At 36.7% G+C, this 19,608-nt stretch overlaps 2 protein-coding genes across 4 annotated transcripts; one reads left to right on the top strand and one right to left on the bottom strand.

Moving 5' to 3' along the window:
• The first annotated feature begins 161 nt into the window (after positions 1–161).
• LOC125866214 (peroxisome biogenesis protein 5) lies at positions 162–13,418 on the top strand. Of its 2 annotated transcripts, none has more exons than XM_049546531.1 (15): positions 162–498; positions 2,563–2,691; positions 2,772–2,928; positions 3,404–3,597; positions 4,600–4,848; positions 5,408–5,530; positions 7,821–7,985; positions 8,355–8,551; positions 9,060–9,306; positions 10,136–10,220; positions 10,933–11,042; positions 11,348–11,572; positions 12,146–12,211; positions 12,694–12,788; positions 12,878–13,418. In XM_049546531.1, exons 1-15 carry the CDS (start codon positions 385–387, stop codon positions 12,954–12,956), a joined length of 2,235 nt encoding a protein of 744 aa, XP_049402488.1. In that variant the 5' UTR covers positions 162–384; the 3' UTR covers positions 12,957–13,418. The 2 variants fall into 2 exon arrangements, with proteins under 2 accessions (XP_049402488.1, XP_049402487.1); XM_049546530.1 differs by lacking the exon at positions 2,563–2,691 and adding an exon at positions 2,304–2,432.
• A 384-nt stretch (positions 13,419–13,802) lies between these two features.
• Positions 13,803–18,559, bottom strand: LOC125866212 (probable protein phosphatase 2C 6). 2 transcript variants are annotated; one of them, XM_049546526.1, is made up of 5 exons: positions 18,070–18,559; positions 16,210–16,587; positions 15,257–15,374; positions 14,910–15,133; positions 13,803–14,784 (listed from the first exon to the last, which is right to left on the bottom strand). In XM_049546526.1, exons 1-5 carry the CDS (start codon positions 18,370–18,372, stop codon positions 14,146–14,148), a joined length of 1,662 nt encoding a protein of 553 aa, XP_049402483.1. In that variant the 5' UTR covers positions 18,373–18,559; the 3' UTR covers positions 13,803–14,145. The 2 variants fall into 2 exon arrangements, with proteins under 2 accessions (XP_049402483.1, XP_049402485.1); XM_049546528.1 differs by having other exon boundaries at positions 16,210–16,619; positions 18,070–18,225.
• Between the last annotated feature and the right edge of the window lie 1,049 nt (positions 18,560–19,608).

Here is a 19,608-nt window from a genome sequence, read left to right as displayed (position 1 = left end):
TTCAATTATTTCTATATTTTATTTGATTAACTTGATTCGATTTGAATTGATTTTTATCAAAATCGTAAACACTCTACTCACCGATCTAGTAATTTATTTATATTAAAAAAAAGTTTAATTTTAGCCTGCTGGTCACATTTCCCAATAGGCAATGGCGGATAAATCGACCAAACCCCAATTTCTGTCTATCACAAATAATCACGACTCCCTTCCCTATATTACCCCACACAATCACTACACAACAAGTTTTACACCTCACCGTCTCCTCCGTCGACCGTCGTCTTCCTCACCGCCGGCACCATCTCTCCTCCCTTCAATCGACTACAATTTTCGTATAATATCATATAATACTGACAAAAGAGGGAAGAAAACTCGAACAAAGTCATGGCGATGAGAGACTTGGTCACCGGTGCTCCTAGTTGTGGCGAACCTTCTTCTTCTTCTAATCCACTTGGTGCTCTAGCTAACGCACTCATCGGTTCATCATCTAAGACTCAGGTATATCATAATTCTCTCTTCCTTCGTGAAACAGATACTGAATTTGGACCGAAATGGATGTATATTATTCTTATTAAGATGAAATTGTACCTGATTGATTGATATATAATATCATACACGAAGAAATTTGTTCATCCATGTCTTCTATCTACTTGTTTTTTTACGTATTTCGTGTTAAATTGCTAACAGATTAGTTAGATTTGCTAATTGAGTTGAGTTTAGTCGTTGAAGCATGTATAGATTTTCAAATAGAGAAAATCTAGATAAGGTTATTGTTTATAGCTGTGGTATTTTTGAAGCGTATAAGCAAGCAGCTTATTAATACTGAATTCAGAGTGAAATGGATGTATATAATTGAGATTAAGGTGCAGTTTATTTATTGATATATACAGTCTCATACACGAAGAATTTCATTCACAAATGTTTTTCTAGCTATTTGTTTGTTATGTGTTCGATTTTAAGCATTATTACACCAACATTATGTATTTCCGTTAAATTGCTGACGAATTAGTTCAATTTGCTGATTGTGAATCTGTGGGGATCTTTGTGTAGATGAGTTTAGTCCACTTTAATAGGCACATCACTTCTTCTATAGGTTGAAGCACATATAGATTCTCAGCTGAGAAAATCTCGATAAAGTTATTGTTTGATTGCTCTTAGGATAATTTATGACTGGGAAGTGATTACTACTGTGGTATTTTTGAAGCATATAAGCAAGCTGCTTATTAATACTGAATAAGAGGAAATGGATATATATTATTGTGTTTAAGGTGCAGTTGATTGATTGATTGATTATTTGATATACAATCTCATACATGAAGAAATTTGTTTACATGTGTTTTTCTAGCTGCTTGTTTGTTACGTGTTCCTTTAAATTGCTGATTTTTTTTCAATTTGCTAATTGTGTATATGTGCAGAACTTTATGTAGTTGAGTTTAGTCCATTCTAATAGGGACACCACTTATTTTGGGTTGAAGTACCTATAAATACTCAACAATGTAAACCTCTATAAGGTTATTGTTTGGTTTCTCTTTTGAATGATTCTTGACTGGGAAGTGACTGATAACTATGATATCTTGGAGCATATATAAGCAAGCAGCTTATTTATACCACTTTCAGACTGAAAAGGATGTATATTATTGGGATTAGGGTGCAGTTGATTGATATAAAATCTCATACACACAGTAATTCTTTCACCAATGTTTTTCTAGCTAGTTGTTTGATACGCATTTCAAGTAAATTGCTAATGAATTAGTTTAACTTGCTAATTGTGAATCCCACTGGAGCTTTCTGTAGTTGAGTTCAATGTTTACTCTATACTGGGAATAGGCGTCTCTTAACGTCTACTCTATACTAGCATTAGCATAGTTGTTAATTGTATTGGTTACATAGATGTATCTATATTGAACAATTTTGTGGACAGAAATAGCCTGAGAAGGACACAAATTTAAGTCTGGATTGGCTTAAATGACATTTTAGGTTAACCTTCGGGGTGGCCCAGTGGTTTGGGCTTGGGACTTCCATGTTGGAGGTCTCAAGTTCGAAACCCCTTGCCAGCGAAAGCAAGGGGTTTGTCTTCTGGGTCGAGCTCGTTGCACTGGGCTTGCCTAGTGTGGGTTACCTCTCCTATGTGGTTTGTGAGCTATTGCATAGGAGCAGGGGTTTTATCCTGTGCGCACCCAAAGGGTAGCGGCTGCGGGTTTCCCTTGTCATGAAAAAAAATGGCATTTCAGGTTCAAAGTGTATAGTGTGTAGATGTGTTATGGACTTGCATTAACTTGATTAATGGTTCATCTGTCTAACAGGAGAGGCTAAAAGAGATCCCTACATCAGTAACTACATCGTCCAATGGCAACTTCCTTGCGGGTGTTGAAGAGCCATTTGTTTCACTTCCAGGATCAGAGTTTGAACATCCACTTCAGCCTAATATTCAGGTTAATGCATNTTTTATCCTGTGGGTTTCCCTTGTCATGAAAAAAAATGGCATTTCAGGTTCAAAGTGTATTGTGTGTAGATGTGTTATGGACTTGCATTAACTTTATTAATGGTTCATCTGTCTAACAGGAGAGGCTAAAAGAGATCCCTACATCAGTAACTACATCGTCCAATGGCAACTTCCTTGCGGGTGTTGAAGAGCCATTTGTTTCACTTCCAGGATCAGAGTTTGAACATCCACTTCAGCCTAATATTCAGGTTAATGCATATAGATGCTTGTAGGTTGAGGAGGGATCCAACTTTGAGTGCATTAATCATTTGTAATACAACTTTCTCAGGGTTCCCAATTCCTTCAAGGGTTTCGTTCTGCTGATCAAAATAGGCTCGCTGATGCTTGGGATGAGATACAAAGGCCTCAACTTCCTTTTGCTCATGGAAGTCAGAACATGACAAACATCCCTTTGGAGCATGCTCGGCTTCAACCAGATTTGAATGGTACACTAAACAGTCTCTTCAATCATTACTTTTATGAATTTGAACACGATTAATATGCAAATGGGTTGTTGTGTGTATTTGTCAATATGGCACTGAAAAATTGTAGTAGAAGACTCCCGGATGTGTGTGTGTGTGAATTATATCGTGGATGGAGGATACTCATATTTGATTGTTGAAAAGCCTATACGAGTTTTATTGTACTTCAACTTTTTTCAAAGGACATGATAGATATCAATATCATCTATCATATTGGTAAAAGGCACATCTGAGGAAAGGATTGAACTTGTACCTGGATGGCATTTCACATTTCCAACTTGTTGCTTTCCTTTTATTGTTGGATAATTAGTGAATATCGATAAGTTTATGTGCATGGTGATTGCAAATATGTGTGAAGAAAATAGTATGATATGAGGAACTAATTTCATAAACTTTGCTGTATGTTCATATGAGTTTGATTGCCTTTTCCCCAATCTAGGGCCTCCACAACAAGTATTGTCAAGCTTTCTGCACTCGTTTGTCAACAGCGGTCATGGTGGCGTTCCGTTTCGTCCTGCTTCACTGCCATTATTAGGTTTATCAGAAGGTGACAAGCAATGCATACGGGACCGTAGCACGATCATGGCCCGACATTTTTTTGCCGATAAAACTGAAGACTTCATAAATGGACAGGTTTGGTTTCTAGCTATGTAATGCCACTTAATTTTGACACTGAGGTACTATCATTCAGTCTTAAATTCTGAACTATTTCAGATATCCATGAAAAAAATTTCACCAGTCTTTTGTAACAAATTTTACCTTTTTTCGAACCAGAAATCTAGTGTGGTATTAGAAGTAGGCATTGGTTAGTTGATGGAAGACATAAATAATAACTATCTCTTCCGTCTGGTTGTTCAAAGTAAATATCCAAAACGGAAAAAAGTAGCTTTCTTTGGTGATGTGATGTGTGAATAATGACGTTTGCGAACTGTATTTTCCATCCATCAGAATTCATTATTAGTTGTGAGATTTTGTATATGTATTTGTTAAGTCTTAGCCTTTCCGAACTCATCGCAGTTACACAAAGTCTTGTCTCATCTCTTTTGGACTATAAAAAAGAAATTGATAGGGCATGGAATATGGTTCCACTTGTGCTAATGTGAGTTGTTTTGAGAGAGAGAAATAGGAGAGCTTTTGAAGGTGTAGAGTCGAGTTTTTCTCAGTTGAGAAGCAGTCTTCATTCCCTTATTTTCTTTTGGTGCTCACACAAAAGTCCCTTGATGTATAGAGGATTGGTTGGAGTTTGTAGAGAATTGTATCTTTTTGTAAATTCTCTACTTTTTGCTATAACTCTTGTATACGATCGTTATGCCATGTATATAAATGAAAATATTTTTTACTTGATAAAAAGAGAAGGAAATTGATAGGTAACTAGGAAATCCAAACAGATGTGAGGACTGAGAAGAATGTGTTTTATGAGCAAGAAATAACAATAATTGTTGTTTCAACTCCACTGACAGAATACTATGGTTTGATAAGCGAGAGGAAAGAGTGTTGTTTCAACGGTAATACTGTACTGTGTTGCTTTGGTCCTTCAATTATTCAAATGTGCCAAAATACATCTGTGCTCACTGTTGTTTATCTATTTTGCTTCCTATAACTATTACATAGCTAACTAACTGTCTTATTCATCAGGTTAATGCTCTCTTGTCTTCATTAGAAATTGATAATCATGTTAGGGCAAGGGGCCCTGTGCCTGGAAGATATCCCGAGCTTGAGGAGTATTGGAATGAGTCATTAGCTATGAAACCTGTGCCTCATGTTGCAGATGGATGGATTAATGAGTTTGCACAGAACCGAGTAGGACATGCTGACCCCAATGCTTGGGCCCAATCATTTGAACAACAACATGGTGCTAATGGCTGGGCATCTGAATTTGAGCATGTAAGATAAAGAGAAGAATCTACCTTTATGAATATTGTCATGCTCGGTGGAATTATATTCATCATAGAATATTTGGATCTTTACTGAAAAAATACGTATAATTTGGATACGAGTTCTATTAAGCTGTCAGATTGAACTTCTGAACAGAATGCATCCGAGCTGAGTAGAGAGTACAGTTACATATAGATGGACATATGGTGGGAGGTGGATTAGAGAGATCATACTAATTATGTATATAGCATTTGTATTCTTTAGCAGTTATAGACTAAAGCATCCTTATATAGAAGCAATACAGAAACATACATGCTCACCTACGCGCACACAAAATCATTGAGAGAGTGGAAGCACAGACTATCCTGTATTCAAATATCAGGGAGCATGCACAGAGAACACTTTAAGGCTAATTGCGTTTCATCTTTTTAATTAGGCGCGGCTGATATTACATACATGTCAGAGGGACTGATGATGTCTGCTACCCTCTCTCTCCAATTTCCCTTTACCTCACTCTCATTTTTCTTTGTTATCTGTTTTTTATGGGTACAATTTCTAACTATTGCAGGAGCAATCCCAACTTGGAATGATTGGTCAAATGAGAGGTGCAAATATTCCTAATCTAGCAGCAATGGAACAAACACGTATGTTGGCCCATACATTAGCTCAAAACAGTGACCCAAAATTTCAGGTTTTGTGCTAAGGCTTATCATTAGTGTTTATTGTTTGCTTAAATAAATGTTGTCATTCTTCTGTGCGTACTATGACCGGTTATCAAAGCTTGTGGGGTAATTGGGACCACCCCAAGTTAAGGGCATAGTATAGTACCAGAACTGATCAACTGTTAGTTCATCATGGTTATTCGACATGTGCTTCCTTTGCCTTATTAAAAGTTTCATATGTCTACACCTTCTTGTGCATGGAATAGGGACGTCTGAAGTAACTTTATGTATCAAAAGATCATCATACTTTTCATGAAAAAGAGGGCCTCATCATGTCTTCTACCCTCTAAAGCTACACTTCACTTGCTACTTTTAATGCAACTTGACATTTTCTTCCATAGGATGTCTGCATCCCCCTTTAAGTCTCATGTTCCCTCCTATAGTTTTTCTAGAAACACTAGCTGGTTAGCTCCCTTCAACGCCCACCACTGAATTCTCGGTTGCTTACAAGGTGGCTCCTTTTGCACTCTCTACTTATGCTTTACATATGTTGGGTGGTCTTTGCTTTTCCTGGTTAACAATCCTTGTGGTTCTATCACACTTCCAATAAGGATAAAGTCTATTTTACTTAAGAAGTTATTAGGTGATGATTTCTTTTTTTAAATATTGTTAGCTACAACTAAATCATAAGCTAAAATTCTTCTAAAAAAATCATAAGCCAAAATGAACTCTAGGATACTCTTTCTTTCATTGTTCTTATTTCCATAACCATATCCCTCATGTTCTAGGTTAAAGTGTTAACTATCGTTATCCGCATGACCATTTAGTCTCCCTCTAAAAAGATATGTTGGTTGCCTGGATTCCCGAACCAAGTTGTCCATATTTTCCCAAATTTTAGTTTTAGATTCCACAAACTAATCCAATTTGTGGAGCATATGTACTTATTAACATTGATTGTTTCATTTTCCCATACAAGAGTTAAACAAGGTTATTCTATCCACAAGTCCTGGTTCTACAATAGTTCCACGACATCTCTATTTTCATTGATCTCACAATACCATAATTTATGTTCTTTCTTCCCTCTCTGTAGCCAGACTTTTGCCTTGTCCATTTAGTTTTCTGTAGGCATACAATGTTGAGTCTCATTTTATTAAGGTATCCAATATTTCCGTCGACTTCCTCGCAAAAAACTTATACTCCAGCTGCCTACCTGAGTCCCTCTCTCTTGGACTAGTTCCTTTATCTTCATCCACCCACAATGCGGAACTCTTTCTTAGTTTGCATTACATCCGCGTGGATGAGGCCGGGTCCGCCTATTTACCCAAACTCGTCCATGAGGTGGGGACCCTTCCCAATTTTGCACCACACTTGGATGCTGGTGCAGTGAAACTAACTTCTTTTCCTACAATTGACCATGATGCGGGAACCCTTGCTCATGCTCCCTCATAGAACACTTCGCTTATTCTTCATCACACCTGGGTGCCAATGTGACGTGTGCCTAGGTGAGCACGTCCCAATGGTATCTACTATAGTACTATGTGAGGATTCATTATAAATTGACTAATTTTGCGCTGGCTGGCTGCTAGCCTACTACAACCCTCATTGTGCTGGAGACCTCCAAAAAGGTGTTAAGCAAAAAGTAACTAATTACAGTGAGCCTAAAAGATCTATCCTGTTCAGCTTCTTCTATACAATGTTTCTTGCACCAAAAATAGGAAGTTGCTTGTAGTTTCATTTGATCTTCTGAGTAGTGTTGGCCCAGTCTTCAAAGCATCTCCCATTCCTTTCTTTCCAATAGTCCCCAAATATAGGAGGGGATTACTCTCCACCGCTACTTCCAGCAGCTTAACTGATCTGAGGTATGCTCAGGCATTAACCAACTGGTCTCTGTTAAACTGAGGAACAAAGACCACAACTGTGAGGAGTGAAGAAATAAATGATTGTTTGTCTCTCCTGCCTCATTGCACAACAAGCACCTACAAGCAATTTGAAATCACGTTTTTTGCAATATCTCATGACTACAAGCCTCCTTTCAGGCTTAGGATCGGTTATGTGAGCTACCTCACACAGGTGGCATTCTGTCTGTATCAGGAAATGGTGACTACTAAATATCAAGTAAATCAGAAACTGATTGCTAACCTGAACTATCACAAGGACATACTTCCTATGTAATGAGGGTTGTTTAACAAATTGAGTGGAATATATCGAGTGGAGGAGATGTTAGCAGATAAATATTTCTGTTCATTGGTTCACTTTTGTTTGTTTGCTAGTTGCATTTGTACCTGCAGTAGTATATGACTGGTTCAATAATTCATGTAGAATTCCAAATTTCTCCAATTTGTATCCAAGATGAGTCGTGGTGAAATTTCTATTGAAGAAAATCAATTCAAGCCTGCTACAATTTCTTCTGGGGATTGGGCAGCAGAATATGAACAGCAGCATAATGGAGGTCAATCATGGGCTGACCAGTTTGCACATGAGGAGGCAAGTACAAGTTCATTGCATGTGTTGGTTTTTTTTTGGATGTATGGATTAAAGCATTGAATGTGTTAATCTTATCCCAGAAGTTGTGGGTTATGTCTCATCTAGGATCTCATGAGTCATGAGTATGAGATGCGTTTAAATCTGTTGAACCTGGAATTTCCTCATCTAAAATGCTTTGAGATAATCTAAGCTATATGGAGGTTTCCTTGTTAAATTGTTGACTAGTTTTGTGGCAGTTGTTATTACTCTATGTGGAGAACACCTAATGTATGCGGTTTGAAACATGATTGTGGTTGCTGAATCTCCTTTAACATGTTATCAGGAAGTCCTTTCACATTGATGTTTGTACGCTTCATCTATTGTTTTCAGCTTTCTCGTGGACCACAAGGGTGGGTGAATGAGTTTTCTGCTGAACGTGCGCAGCATGGATCTGTAAATGATGAGTGGGTAAGTGAATTTTCAAAGTTGAATGTGAATGATGATTGGGCAGATGAATTTGGGCGTCAAGTTGCTGAGGGAGCATTTGGTGAAACCTCTGCTGATGGTTGGGCAGAGGCTTATGATGAGTAAGTTTAGCCATGCTCGAGAAAATCTGAATTATCTGGCACTCCATTCGTGATACTTTTCCAAATACTAATTTTTGTAACTGTTATTTTGACATATTATGATTTTCCAAAATGAGGCCCATGAATCACCTGTTTTGAAAGAATTTCTCCTATTATTTTGTTCGTCTTTCTCGTGGTGATATTATGCTTTTCATCCCTCATTTACTCATGTCTGTCTTTTCTTGTTCTTTGCCCTTTTTATAAGGAAAATATGTTTTGAAAAGGGAAAGGGGAACTCTAAGCCCCTCCTCCTTTATCCCCTAAAATCCCTGTTAGTACCTCCCTCTTTCTGAGGCTTTCCCCCTATATTTTCCCATTTCTTTTATTTTATCCTTTTTTTTTAAATATGTCTTTTCCTGGCAGAAATTGGCAACCCTATTATCCGTTGTTTCTTTTGATTTTCCTTACCGCTATGCAAGGTTCATACATTTCCCTGACTTTTTTGCTTGGTTCTACCATTTTCTAACAGGTATATGAATGAGCAAGCTGCTCTCAAGCAGCAATCAGACGCATCAAGGGGAGTTTATGTGTTCTCTGATCTGAACCCTTATGTTGGTCATCCTAATCCTTTAAAAGAAGGGCAAGAATTGTTTCGTAAGGGTCTCTTAAGTGAAGCAGTTCTTGCTTTGGAGGCTGAAGTCTTGAAGAACCCTGAAAATGCTGAGGGTTGGAGGTTACTTGGCATAGCACATGCTGAAAACGATGATGATCAACAGGTTAACAATAGTTTAGCCATTCTTCATTCACTAATCTTTCTGTATCTTTTTTGAATCATTTCCATATGTGTTTTATCTGCAAAGGGATCAAATTCCTGGGTGTGGTTGATGAACTGTAACTGCATTTCTGTTCTCCCAGTGTTCCAAATTAAAAACTTCCTATGCCAAGAAGAGGTTATAAAACATTGACATGCTTGATTACAATACAAGATCTTTTCTTCATTAGTTTTATTTGTATCAAATTTTGCTTTAGCAGTTATGATACAACCCTGAAGCCTCTAGATCCTGAGATGGTCAAACGCCTAAATTGCCTGTCTGGTTCTTGTTGAATGATAGAAGTACCCTACATATGATTAGATAACATTGTAAGAAGGGTTCACTTGCAGTTTGTTGTTGGGTTGCCAAATGGTATTTGGCATAAAAGACCCTTGAATCTGCGAGGTTCCCCTGAATCAAGCTCAAACCATTATCTGTTCTATGATTTTGATTCTTAATCTCTATTAGACAGTCTCACCTATTGAACTTGCGATTTTAGTTGTTTCACTGTTATAATGGTCTGTGATGCCTGAAGAATTGTGTGAATTGAGTTCTCCCATCTTTTGCTGTTTGATCGGAGATCACCTAATACTGAAAATAATTTATTTCCTAAGTAGCATTAACCATTTAATTGTTGAAGCAAATGTGAGGAGTTGGTGCTGAAACCAATGCAACAATGATTCATGTTGATATGTTTAATGATTTGGATCCTTCTCTGTCTAGTGTTACTTGGCTAAAAAATGCTCAACTCAATATGTTGGTAAGGCATAACATCATAGTCATCTTTTCACAGGCTATAGCTGCAATGATGCGGGCACAGGAGGCTGATCCCGCAAATCTGGAAGTTCTTCTTTCCCTTGGAGTAAGTCATACAAATGGTAAGTAGTTAGTTCAATGGAGATTGCTTATTATTTCAAGTGAGAAATTGTAGTGGATGTGCCTATTTTTTATAAGTGAGGGAAGCATAGTAGAAAGGACCATCCACCTTCAACTAAGAGATTGGAGTACTAAGTCGCGCCACAGGAGCAAAGTGGAAAAAAGGCCACCATTGACTCTTGGACGGGAGTGTCTGAGGTTCATATTGGAAAAAATAAATAAGATCAGCCTAATTTTTTATAGGATACTGTTCAAACTTTATTGCTACTTGTGTGATATAGGTTCCTAGTTGATTGCTAAATGTAATTCAGAAACTTCATAAATAGAAGAGCAAGAGTATTAATTTTTTGATAAGGAGAAGATCAAGAGTATTATTGTTTAGTTAATATATTCATATGATGTGGAGCATTGAGGCAACTTTGTTTTGTAGTGGTTTTAAAGTTCGATTACATTCGCATTATCATTGGCCCTCTAGATTTATTGCTTTTTTTAGTCTCAAACTGAGTTTAGAAATTGCTCCATGATAAGTAAATAGCATGATTGGGCAATGGACATTCATTCTCATGAGGAACACAACAACATCCAGAGAGTGACTCTTTTATTAGATTTTGTAGTTTTCCTGATTTTACACGTAGTCTGTAATTTTTATCTTTAAGGATTGTTAATTCTAGCTTATTCAAAAAGATATTATTTTCCTATTTTGTAATTGTCCAGAACTGGAGCAACAAGCTGCATTGAAGTATTTGTATAGTTGGTTACGCCACCACCCGAAGTATGGGAGTATCGCGCCTCAGGAGCAGCCCATTTCTTTCTATCATGCTGATGTAAGACTCCTTATTTAGCTTCTCTTCCTACCTTTCCCCTCCCATATTCTCCTTCTCACCTTAGGTGGATACGATGCTGAAGTATTCCAATTGCTGAATGTTGTTGAGGGTTCATTTTAAACTTGAAAGTACTAAAATGTAACTCTAGTTTTCGCTATTGTGGCCAATCTACTCATTCTATCTCTTTCTTGCCTTTCTTCTTCATACTCTTTTTCTTTTGTCGGGATCGGAGAACGGAAGGAGGCCATAGTAGGAATTGTAAATGAAGGGCAACTAACTGAGATGTTTATTTTTATGTGATACAGGTAGCTGGATTGTTTACAGATGCAGCTAAAATGGCACCTGAGGATGCTGACGTACACATTGTACTTGGGGTGTTATACAATCTGTCAAGAGAATATGACAAAGCTATAGAGTCTTTTAAGACAGCACTAGAGCTCAAACCTAGGGACTACTCACTCTGGAATAAGCTTGGTGCAACACAAGCTAACAGTGTGCAGAGTTCTGATGCAATATTGGCTTATCAGCAGGTATTCTTCATTTCACCTAATGAATACTCATTTTCCTCTATTTTGGACATCTGATGGTGAATTCTCCTGGATATATTAACTTGTTGCTTATTTACAACCTTACAAGAAGGCACCTATGATTTGCATATTGACCCTGCTAATACAAGTGTGTGGATATTCTTAGTGTTGACTCTTTGCAATTCTTACAATGTAATTTCCCCAGGATTGGTAGCAGTATGATAGTGTGTTGAACTGAAAGATGTTACCCATCAGATGAGCTTGTTGTGGCTATCTTGGAACTGAATCTTTTAAATACGTGTTTGAATGCTTCTTATGCACTTAGATGTGTACTTGAACTCCTTGTAGATGTATTAGTCCAATAGAGCAAGTATGGAATCTTAGGTACGGATGAAGCTGTAACTTTACTGTTTTGAGATATGGAGAAGTTTTTGGTAGATCCCCACCATTAGATTTTGTCACATATGCTGCCTTCTTCTTTTGTATCATCCATCTTGTTTGTGTGTGCATATATCCATATCTGTAGATTTGTCTGAAGAACAATTGATTTATTGACATTTCAATTTTAATTCTCAGGCGCTAGATATAAAGCCTAACTATGTACGTGCATGGGCGAACATGGGCATCAGTTATGCCAACCAGGTGATATTCTATGCCTTTGGAAGTTATAAGCCACACTAGTACACTTCATTCCCAAGTTAATAGTAGTAAGCATGTTTTTCGAACTTTGGTTGTGATTCTGGTATTATCTGCGGTTCTAGATGAAGTCCTCGTAATCTTGTGCTGAAGTGCAGAAATACCAATCATGAAGTTGCTTCACTAATCCCCCCCCCAAAAAAAAATAAAAAATTCCAATCATGAAGTTGTTTCACTCATCCCCCCTCAAAAAACAAAATTCCAATCATGAAGTTGTTTTATATCAATAGTTTCCCAGAACAAAGAAGGCAAAGAGACATCTAATTGCAACACTCTCTCTCAAGTTCCTGCCTGTTATTCGCAGTGCAATGCTGTGCTCTCTTTTCATCTAGAAAAATAAAATTTCTTTTATATCTCAAGCGTAATTTGTTTCATTTGTTTATAGAAGTCCATGGCGTATAATTTTAAACATTTTCTTTTGCATACAGGGTATGTATGAGGATTCCATCCGTTATTATGTCCGGGCACTAGCAATGAATCCCAAAGCAGATAATGCCTGGCAATATTTGAGAATATCTCTGAGGTACGACATAACATGATGAAAATTCCATGTCACTATTATATTGCAGTTTCATTAACTGAGTTTTTGTTTAATCCTATTTTGTTTGGCAGCTGTGCATCTCGAAATGATATGTTGGAAGCTTGTGACTCGCGGAATATTGATGTTCTCCAGAAGGAATTCCCTCTGTGATATACTTTGGTCCTAAATGCTGATATGAGAGTAGAAGCGTTTGATTTCTCTCGTCTTCAAGGATTCCAAGATTCACATCCTCTTTAGCCTTGTGAACTTGATTTGCAATAATTATATTCACTGCTTTTGTAGCTCATTGGATCCCTCACCTGCAAGCTATAATATTGTTTATCCCCTTGAGATCAAAACTTAGAAGATTAAGCTGGACATGACAATGGTCTGGAACTAGCATAGAGCCGAGCTTATACATCTGCCATCATTCAGTGATTGTATTGTAGGAATGAAATCGTTATGTAATGAATAATAAACTGTTGAGAAGGTGGGTTTGGGGTGGGGGTTTGAAGATATAAAGCTGCAAAGAGAAATAAGTAAGTGTAACAACAGCTAGTGTAAAGTTGTCGTATCTCATGAAATGTTATCTCCTGGTATCAGCCAGGGAAATTCCTCAATTATTTCGTGTTATATTTGGGAGTGAGGAAACCCTTCACCAAACCAGAAGAGTTCTTCACTTTTCTTGTTCAACAGAACTCTGAACACTGCCAAAGAGGTAAAAGGTGATTTAATTCAGATGTTTATTCTTCGTCACTTACGTTTGTCTTGCTTCTGCAATGGAGCTGTAAATGTATAGTCAATATGGCGTGGACATCAGGACATGAATTATCATCGCAGTCACACAAGCAACAAAGTTCAAAACACACCAAACTGAAATTTTAAAATCATAAAATACAGGATAAATGGCAAGAAAAACTAGATATGTGCTACCAGGAGTGAATCAGAAGCTCATAGCTGAACAAAAGGAAATCAATTGCAGTAGATAAGATGGATAAAAGGGAAAAGGAAAGAAAAACTACACAAACAAATACTAGTCATTTCCTACTGATCCCTCTTCCATGGCCTTGCACACAAATTTCAGTCCCACAAGAACAACAACAATCTGTCACTTTAGGCCTGTGTTGCTCCGAATCTTAAAAAGTACTGTCCAGATGTGTCAGGTCCTCCAAAAGCTACCATTTTTGAAGGAGTTAATGCGGATGCAACAACATTTTTAGAGGGTCTGAACAACATAGCTTCAGGTCATTCGGCCATCTAATTTGGCAATTTAACTGAAAAGCTACACCTATAAGTTTCATTTACAGAATCTTTTGACAACAGCAACAGGGGATACCAATGATATCGAGGCATTGATGTCTCATAACCATTTTCTTCTCCAACTGTTAGACCTTTTTTCAACAGACAAGAATCTAGGAAGACTAAGAAGACTGTTAACCCTAGAAATTCCCTCGAGGGCCGACCATTCATCATCTTGTGCAGTTGAGAGGAACTCAGCAATACTTCTCTTAGACTGGCCAACACCCTTATCCGGATGTTGTTCTTCCAGTGACTCAACGACTGGAACTATCTCACTGTCATCCTTGGTAGAGTTGAGATCTTCACAACCGGCAGTCTGAGAAGTTGAAATAGCTTCAGTATCTGATCTTCCAACATTTCTATCTATAGTATTTGTCTTAATTTCCACATCAGGGGAATTTGTCAGCTTAGTTTCCACTTCAGGGGAATTTGTCAGCTTATTTCCATTTATAGTATTTGTCTTAATTTCAGCTTCAGGGGAATTTGTCAGCTTATTTTGGCCTTCTATCACCTTGACATCAAGAACAGGTGTTGAGTTTAGGTAAAGGCATACTATAGCACAGTCGTCATTCTTTGATGTTGGATATTTTAGCCTCCATGCTCTGGTAGCACAGTCAACAAGAGCTCGGCCAGCTGTTGCACGACTTGGAGCGGAGGCCACAATATCCACAGCTTCCTTATTAGAAAGGACATCCCAAACCTACATCACGAAAGTAAAAATATTAAGAATCCAACAATATAAATGTGGTATCACAACGAATAAGATGTTGTATGTTTTCGGTATGGTTGAGGCAGGATTAAACAACATGAGATAAAGAAAAATACCCCATCAGTTGCTAGGAGGACAAACTCATCCTTTTCAGTAATGTGGTGATAGTACACATCAGGCACAGAAATTAACCCAAAATCTTTGAGACAGAAATCACCAAAGGCTCTGGCCATTGCCAAACCTGGAGAGTCGCAGTTTGGCAACCACACACGTGCAACCTCTGGCTCATCTTGCAGTGCAAAAACCCTTCCTTTACATTTATGGATTCTAGCAGCTTCTCCTACAAGAGGAAGACAAAAACTACTGAGTTCAAACAATTGAAGTAAATGTAAGTGATTCCATCTTCAGCTAATGTGCACTGTGTGTGTTGGGTGGGGCGGGGAAGAGAAACGAACAAACAGACTTGGAAGATTAGGCTTCAAATCTACTGTCAACTGTACAGCCATTAAGGAGTTGTCTTTATCTCTTGTTGCCAAAACTGCTCTCGAATCACCAACATTACCAACAAATATATCCTGGCCCTGAAGACATTCAGAAGATTAGTTATTATCCTCTTTCAAGACGCTAAGCAATTAGTGATGCAAATATAACCATGCAAAAGCAGAATCATGTGCAAATCTTCCCACTCAATCAATATTATTTTCTGAAAGTTTAATGTTTCAACATCATATCCTGGATCCTGATCAACAGAGATATTCATCAATCCAAAATTCTACACGACTTCACATACACACAAAGTCATGAAACAGTTGATTAAGGAAGAATCACAAACTAATTTCTCAATAAGTCAGGACACAAACTAATTAAACATGCAATATGATGTGCAAGGTAAAGAAAAGGCTCTGCATTCTGACAGTATGTGAGAAGCACTAAAATGCACTCTCCAGTTTACAAGAATATTTTTTGAATGATCTGACTACATATTGGCATAGATATACTGGACTTGGAGGATGATCTGGAAGACTACACGACAGTCCCCAAAAAAATTGCCTTCTTTGGTTGGTTAGTGTCTCACAAAGCATGTCTAACACAAGAAAGTTTGACACGGAGGGGTTAGATAGTGAGCAGCAGAAAGCTTGTAAATCTGGGGATCATATTTTTGTGCATTGTGAATTTACTTGGCAGGTGTGAACCATGTTCATAGCAAACTTTGGCGTCACTATGATTTTGATACTGAAAGACGTACAAGAAGAAACTATTGTATACATGCACTTAGATACTGATGCACAATGATTCAAACCATGGATGTCGGACAAGTATGGACGACACTGCTTTTCCAGCCTCAATGAAGTTACACTAGTTTTAAATGCATCAATTCCAGCTGCAGCTAAAAGAAACCAAGATTCTGGTAGCTACCTGCATTACCAAAGTAACAGCAGTTGACCCGCTGCAGAAACAGTCAATTGAGGGGTGTAACTTCAGTTCCTTATCCATTGATCTAAAAGCCCTTAAAATTGACCTCTTAATTTGCAGATGGATTTCTGGGAAATTTTCATTGTTCTCAGCTTCCACTGATTCAACCAAATCATCATCCACGATGTCATCAAAATGTAAGCCTCCATTAGTATTTCCATTCTTGGATACAGCATTTTGATCACCACAGGATTTACCTTCCCACTCTGATCGCAGCAAGATTGGAAGATAATCTCGAACTTTACTTGCAACCATATGACCATGAGGACCATGCCCATCGAATACTCCACAAAGGGTTGTATCGCTTCTCGAACAATAATTCTATTGTAGAAACATTCCAACCAAGTCATAAACTGACCCAATAGACAAGAACAAATTAATTTATCGTTTGTCAACTAATAGATCAAGCAAAACACAAGAGATAATAACTATGTTTTTTTTTTGGAGAAGGTAACATGTTCCAGTATATTATAAGAATCTTCACCACAAAGTTAGTGCTGGAAACCAAAAGGAAGTGGTTACAACAAACAAAAAAAAATTACAACCTTGCACTTCTTACAAGGATAATAGTTTTGCTTTTCTAATACATAATTTTTGACGCTCAACAATGATAGCAACGAGATGAAGCAGAACTCAATTAAAATTCCGAAGAAGGCCTGGGAATAGAGGTCTTCTAGTAAACTACCATTTGGTGATTGGTTATCAGCAGTAAAGTTGTTTTGCTAAGACAGCCATCCCAACTGACGAATAAAAGGAGCATAGGAACAAAAAGGCATGCGTAGATAAAAGATTCAACTTTTAGATTCATGACTTCCAACATGATGCGGTCAATGCTGCCACAACCCAAAAGCAAATAAAAAGGTACTAGAAGAAACAGAGCAGTCAGGAAATTTGAAATGATGAAAGCTCAAAAATGAAACTCAGGCACAAACGAAGCTACTTAAAGGAAGCTCATGCCAAACTAAATAGAGAGAAAAAAATATCCATCACAGACAAGGAAAAAACGTCAAATTGATCCATTTTTAGATTATTCATCATTTTACTCTTCCTCTAATCAAAATCTTTGATGAGCCCCTACGAAGATTCAACTCTTAACACTAAGTGGGATTCCAGTTATGACAGCATACATGGTGTAAGGTCTAGAGAGGGTGAGATGTATGCAAACCTTACTCCTACCTTTGTGGGATAGAGAGGTTGTTTCTAATAGACCCTCCGCTTAAAAGGATTAATTTTAAACAAATGCATCAATCTAATTTCATATTAGACATTGAGTAAGTATAACCAAAATCCAATCTCTACACAGTGGCGGAGACACATATATTTGAGAAGTGTCAACTGACACCCCTTCGTCAGAAAATTACACTATGTAGTCAGGTAAAACTATTTTTATATGTATATATATTACATATTGACACCCTTGGCTTCTACGTAATTTTATTTCTTTATATTTAAACACCCCTTAGTGAAAATTCTGACTCTGTCACTGTCTCTACATACCCATTTAGGTGTTAAGGAACAAATAGCATATTCACATTCACACTCAAGGGAGCATCTAGACTCCTACTGGTGGGATATAACATGTACATGAAGTAAATTGAGAACTATGAGGTCTCAGAGACAAAAAATACTACGTGAGTTCTTCCCATCTAGAGTTAGCCTTGGTGGACTGAGTTAGCTAGTGCATGTTACTCGAGTTGCACACAAACTGGTCAGGACACCACGATTCATGAAAAAATATATTTTAAAATAGGGAAAATAACACACATGCACCATTTTATCATTCACAGAGTTGAGTAAACAGACCTCCCAAATGATCATGGCATCTTGATTGATACCTTTTTTTCCTTGCTGAGTATATAAACAACCAACATTACTAGCACCATTCCCAATTAACCTTCCCGGAATCTGTTGAAGCCCTCTCTCCTCAGTTCCTTCTCCGGCGCCGCCTCCTCCGCCGCTGCTCAACTTACTGATAAATGTACTAAAATCACCATTAGAAGAACTGTTCTTCCTCAACTTCAAATCAATTTTTCTACTCTCATTCTTACTATCACATTCCTTCTCCTCACTCTTCTTCCCTTTACTTGAAGAATAGCAAATCCCCATTTTTTTAGCTCCAAAAAATCTCAAAAATTCACTACAAAAATCTCAATTCACATTCTTCATTTAGTACTGATTCTTATAAGATTAACAGAATTTGATAATCAAATTGTTACAGAAACCCTAGAAATCAACGAAGATCAAAATGAAACAAAATAATCAAAAACTACAGATAAAAACAGATGGAAGAATAATCAGGTGAGGGTGTAAAGTATGAGTAGGTATAGAATTTATGAACTGTTTATATATATATATTTTTTTTAAAAAAAAAAATTCAAAACTATAGGTTATATAAATATAAATAAATAAATTTAACTTTTTTGTTTTTTTGCAATAAAATATTTAGTTGGTCGTGTGTGCTGTTGAAAAAGTTACTATTTGAAATTGAATGAAATTTGGACTTTTGTTCCTTGGGTCCTCAGTCCGCCAATTATTAAAGTTTTGAAAATTACAAAAGCAGTCCCACTAGTTTATGTATTTAGGGAAACATCCTTTATATGTTTTCAACTTGACATTTTTGCCTCATGACTTTTATAATTGGAAATTATATTGGAATAACTTTTATTTTAAAAAAAAAAAATCGTAAGTGGCTATTAGGTAAGATAAGTTGTTGAAATGATTATACTTATATGATAATTTTGTAGTCTTGGTAGCTACTTGTATTAATATATGTATCATAATAGCGTAATATTGATCAGATAAAGTAATTAGAATAGTAAATAAGATTCGAGATGAATTTAATGAGAAAATTAATTTATACTTATTTTTATAATGGAATATAGAATGAATATAGTTATGGATACTTAAAAACGGACAATCATCTGTAACAAAAAACGTTAATTGTTTACCAGTTTTGTATTGATCTATTTTGACCATCAAATTCTATTACTTTATTAATCTTAAGAGTTAAAAGTCAAATGTTTTTCACTTTTAACCTACTATAAAATTATGTTATCAAATACATACCTATCACATAAAATTTGATCTAACCACTCTATTATTATATGTAATTGTGAACTATGACAACTTCGTTTTCATATGCGAATTTATGTTTTTTTTTTAGTTTATAAATTATATTTATTTTATTTATTTATTTATTAAATTATAAATAAATTATTTATGTATATTACATAATTTTTTAATATAAGTAAAAAAAAATGAATTAAAACTATTAAATTTTACCAAATTTATAATTATAATGGTGGATCCACCCCAATTGAACACGACACTACAAACTACACA

The sequence above is a fragment of the Solanum stenotomum genome, chromosome 5, assembly GCF_019186545.1.
Source record: "Solanum stenotomum isolate F172 chromosome 5, ASM1918654v1, whole genome shotgun sequence".
Taxonomy (NCBI): domain Eukaryota; kingdom Viridiplantae; phylum Streptophyta; class Magnoliopsida; order Solanales; family Solanaceae; genus Solanum; species Solanum stenotomum.
This window is presented reverse-complemented; position numbering and strand designations above follow the sequence as displayed.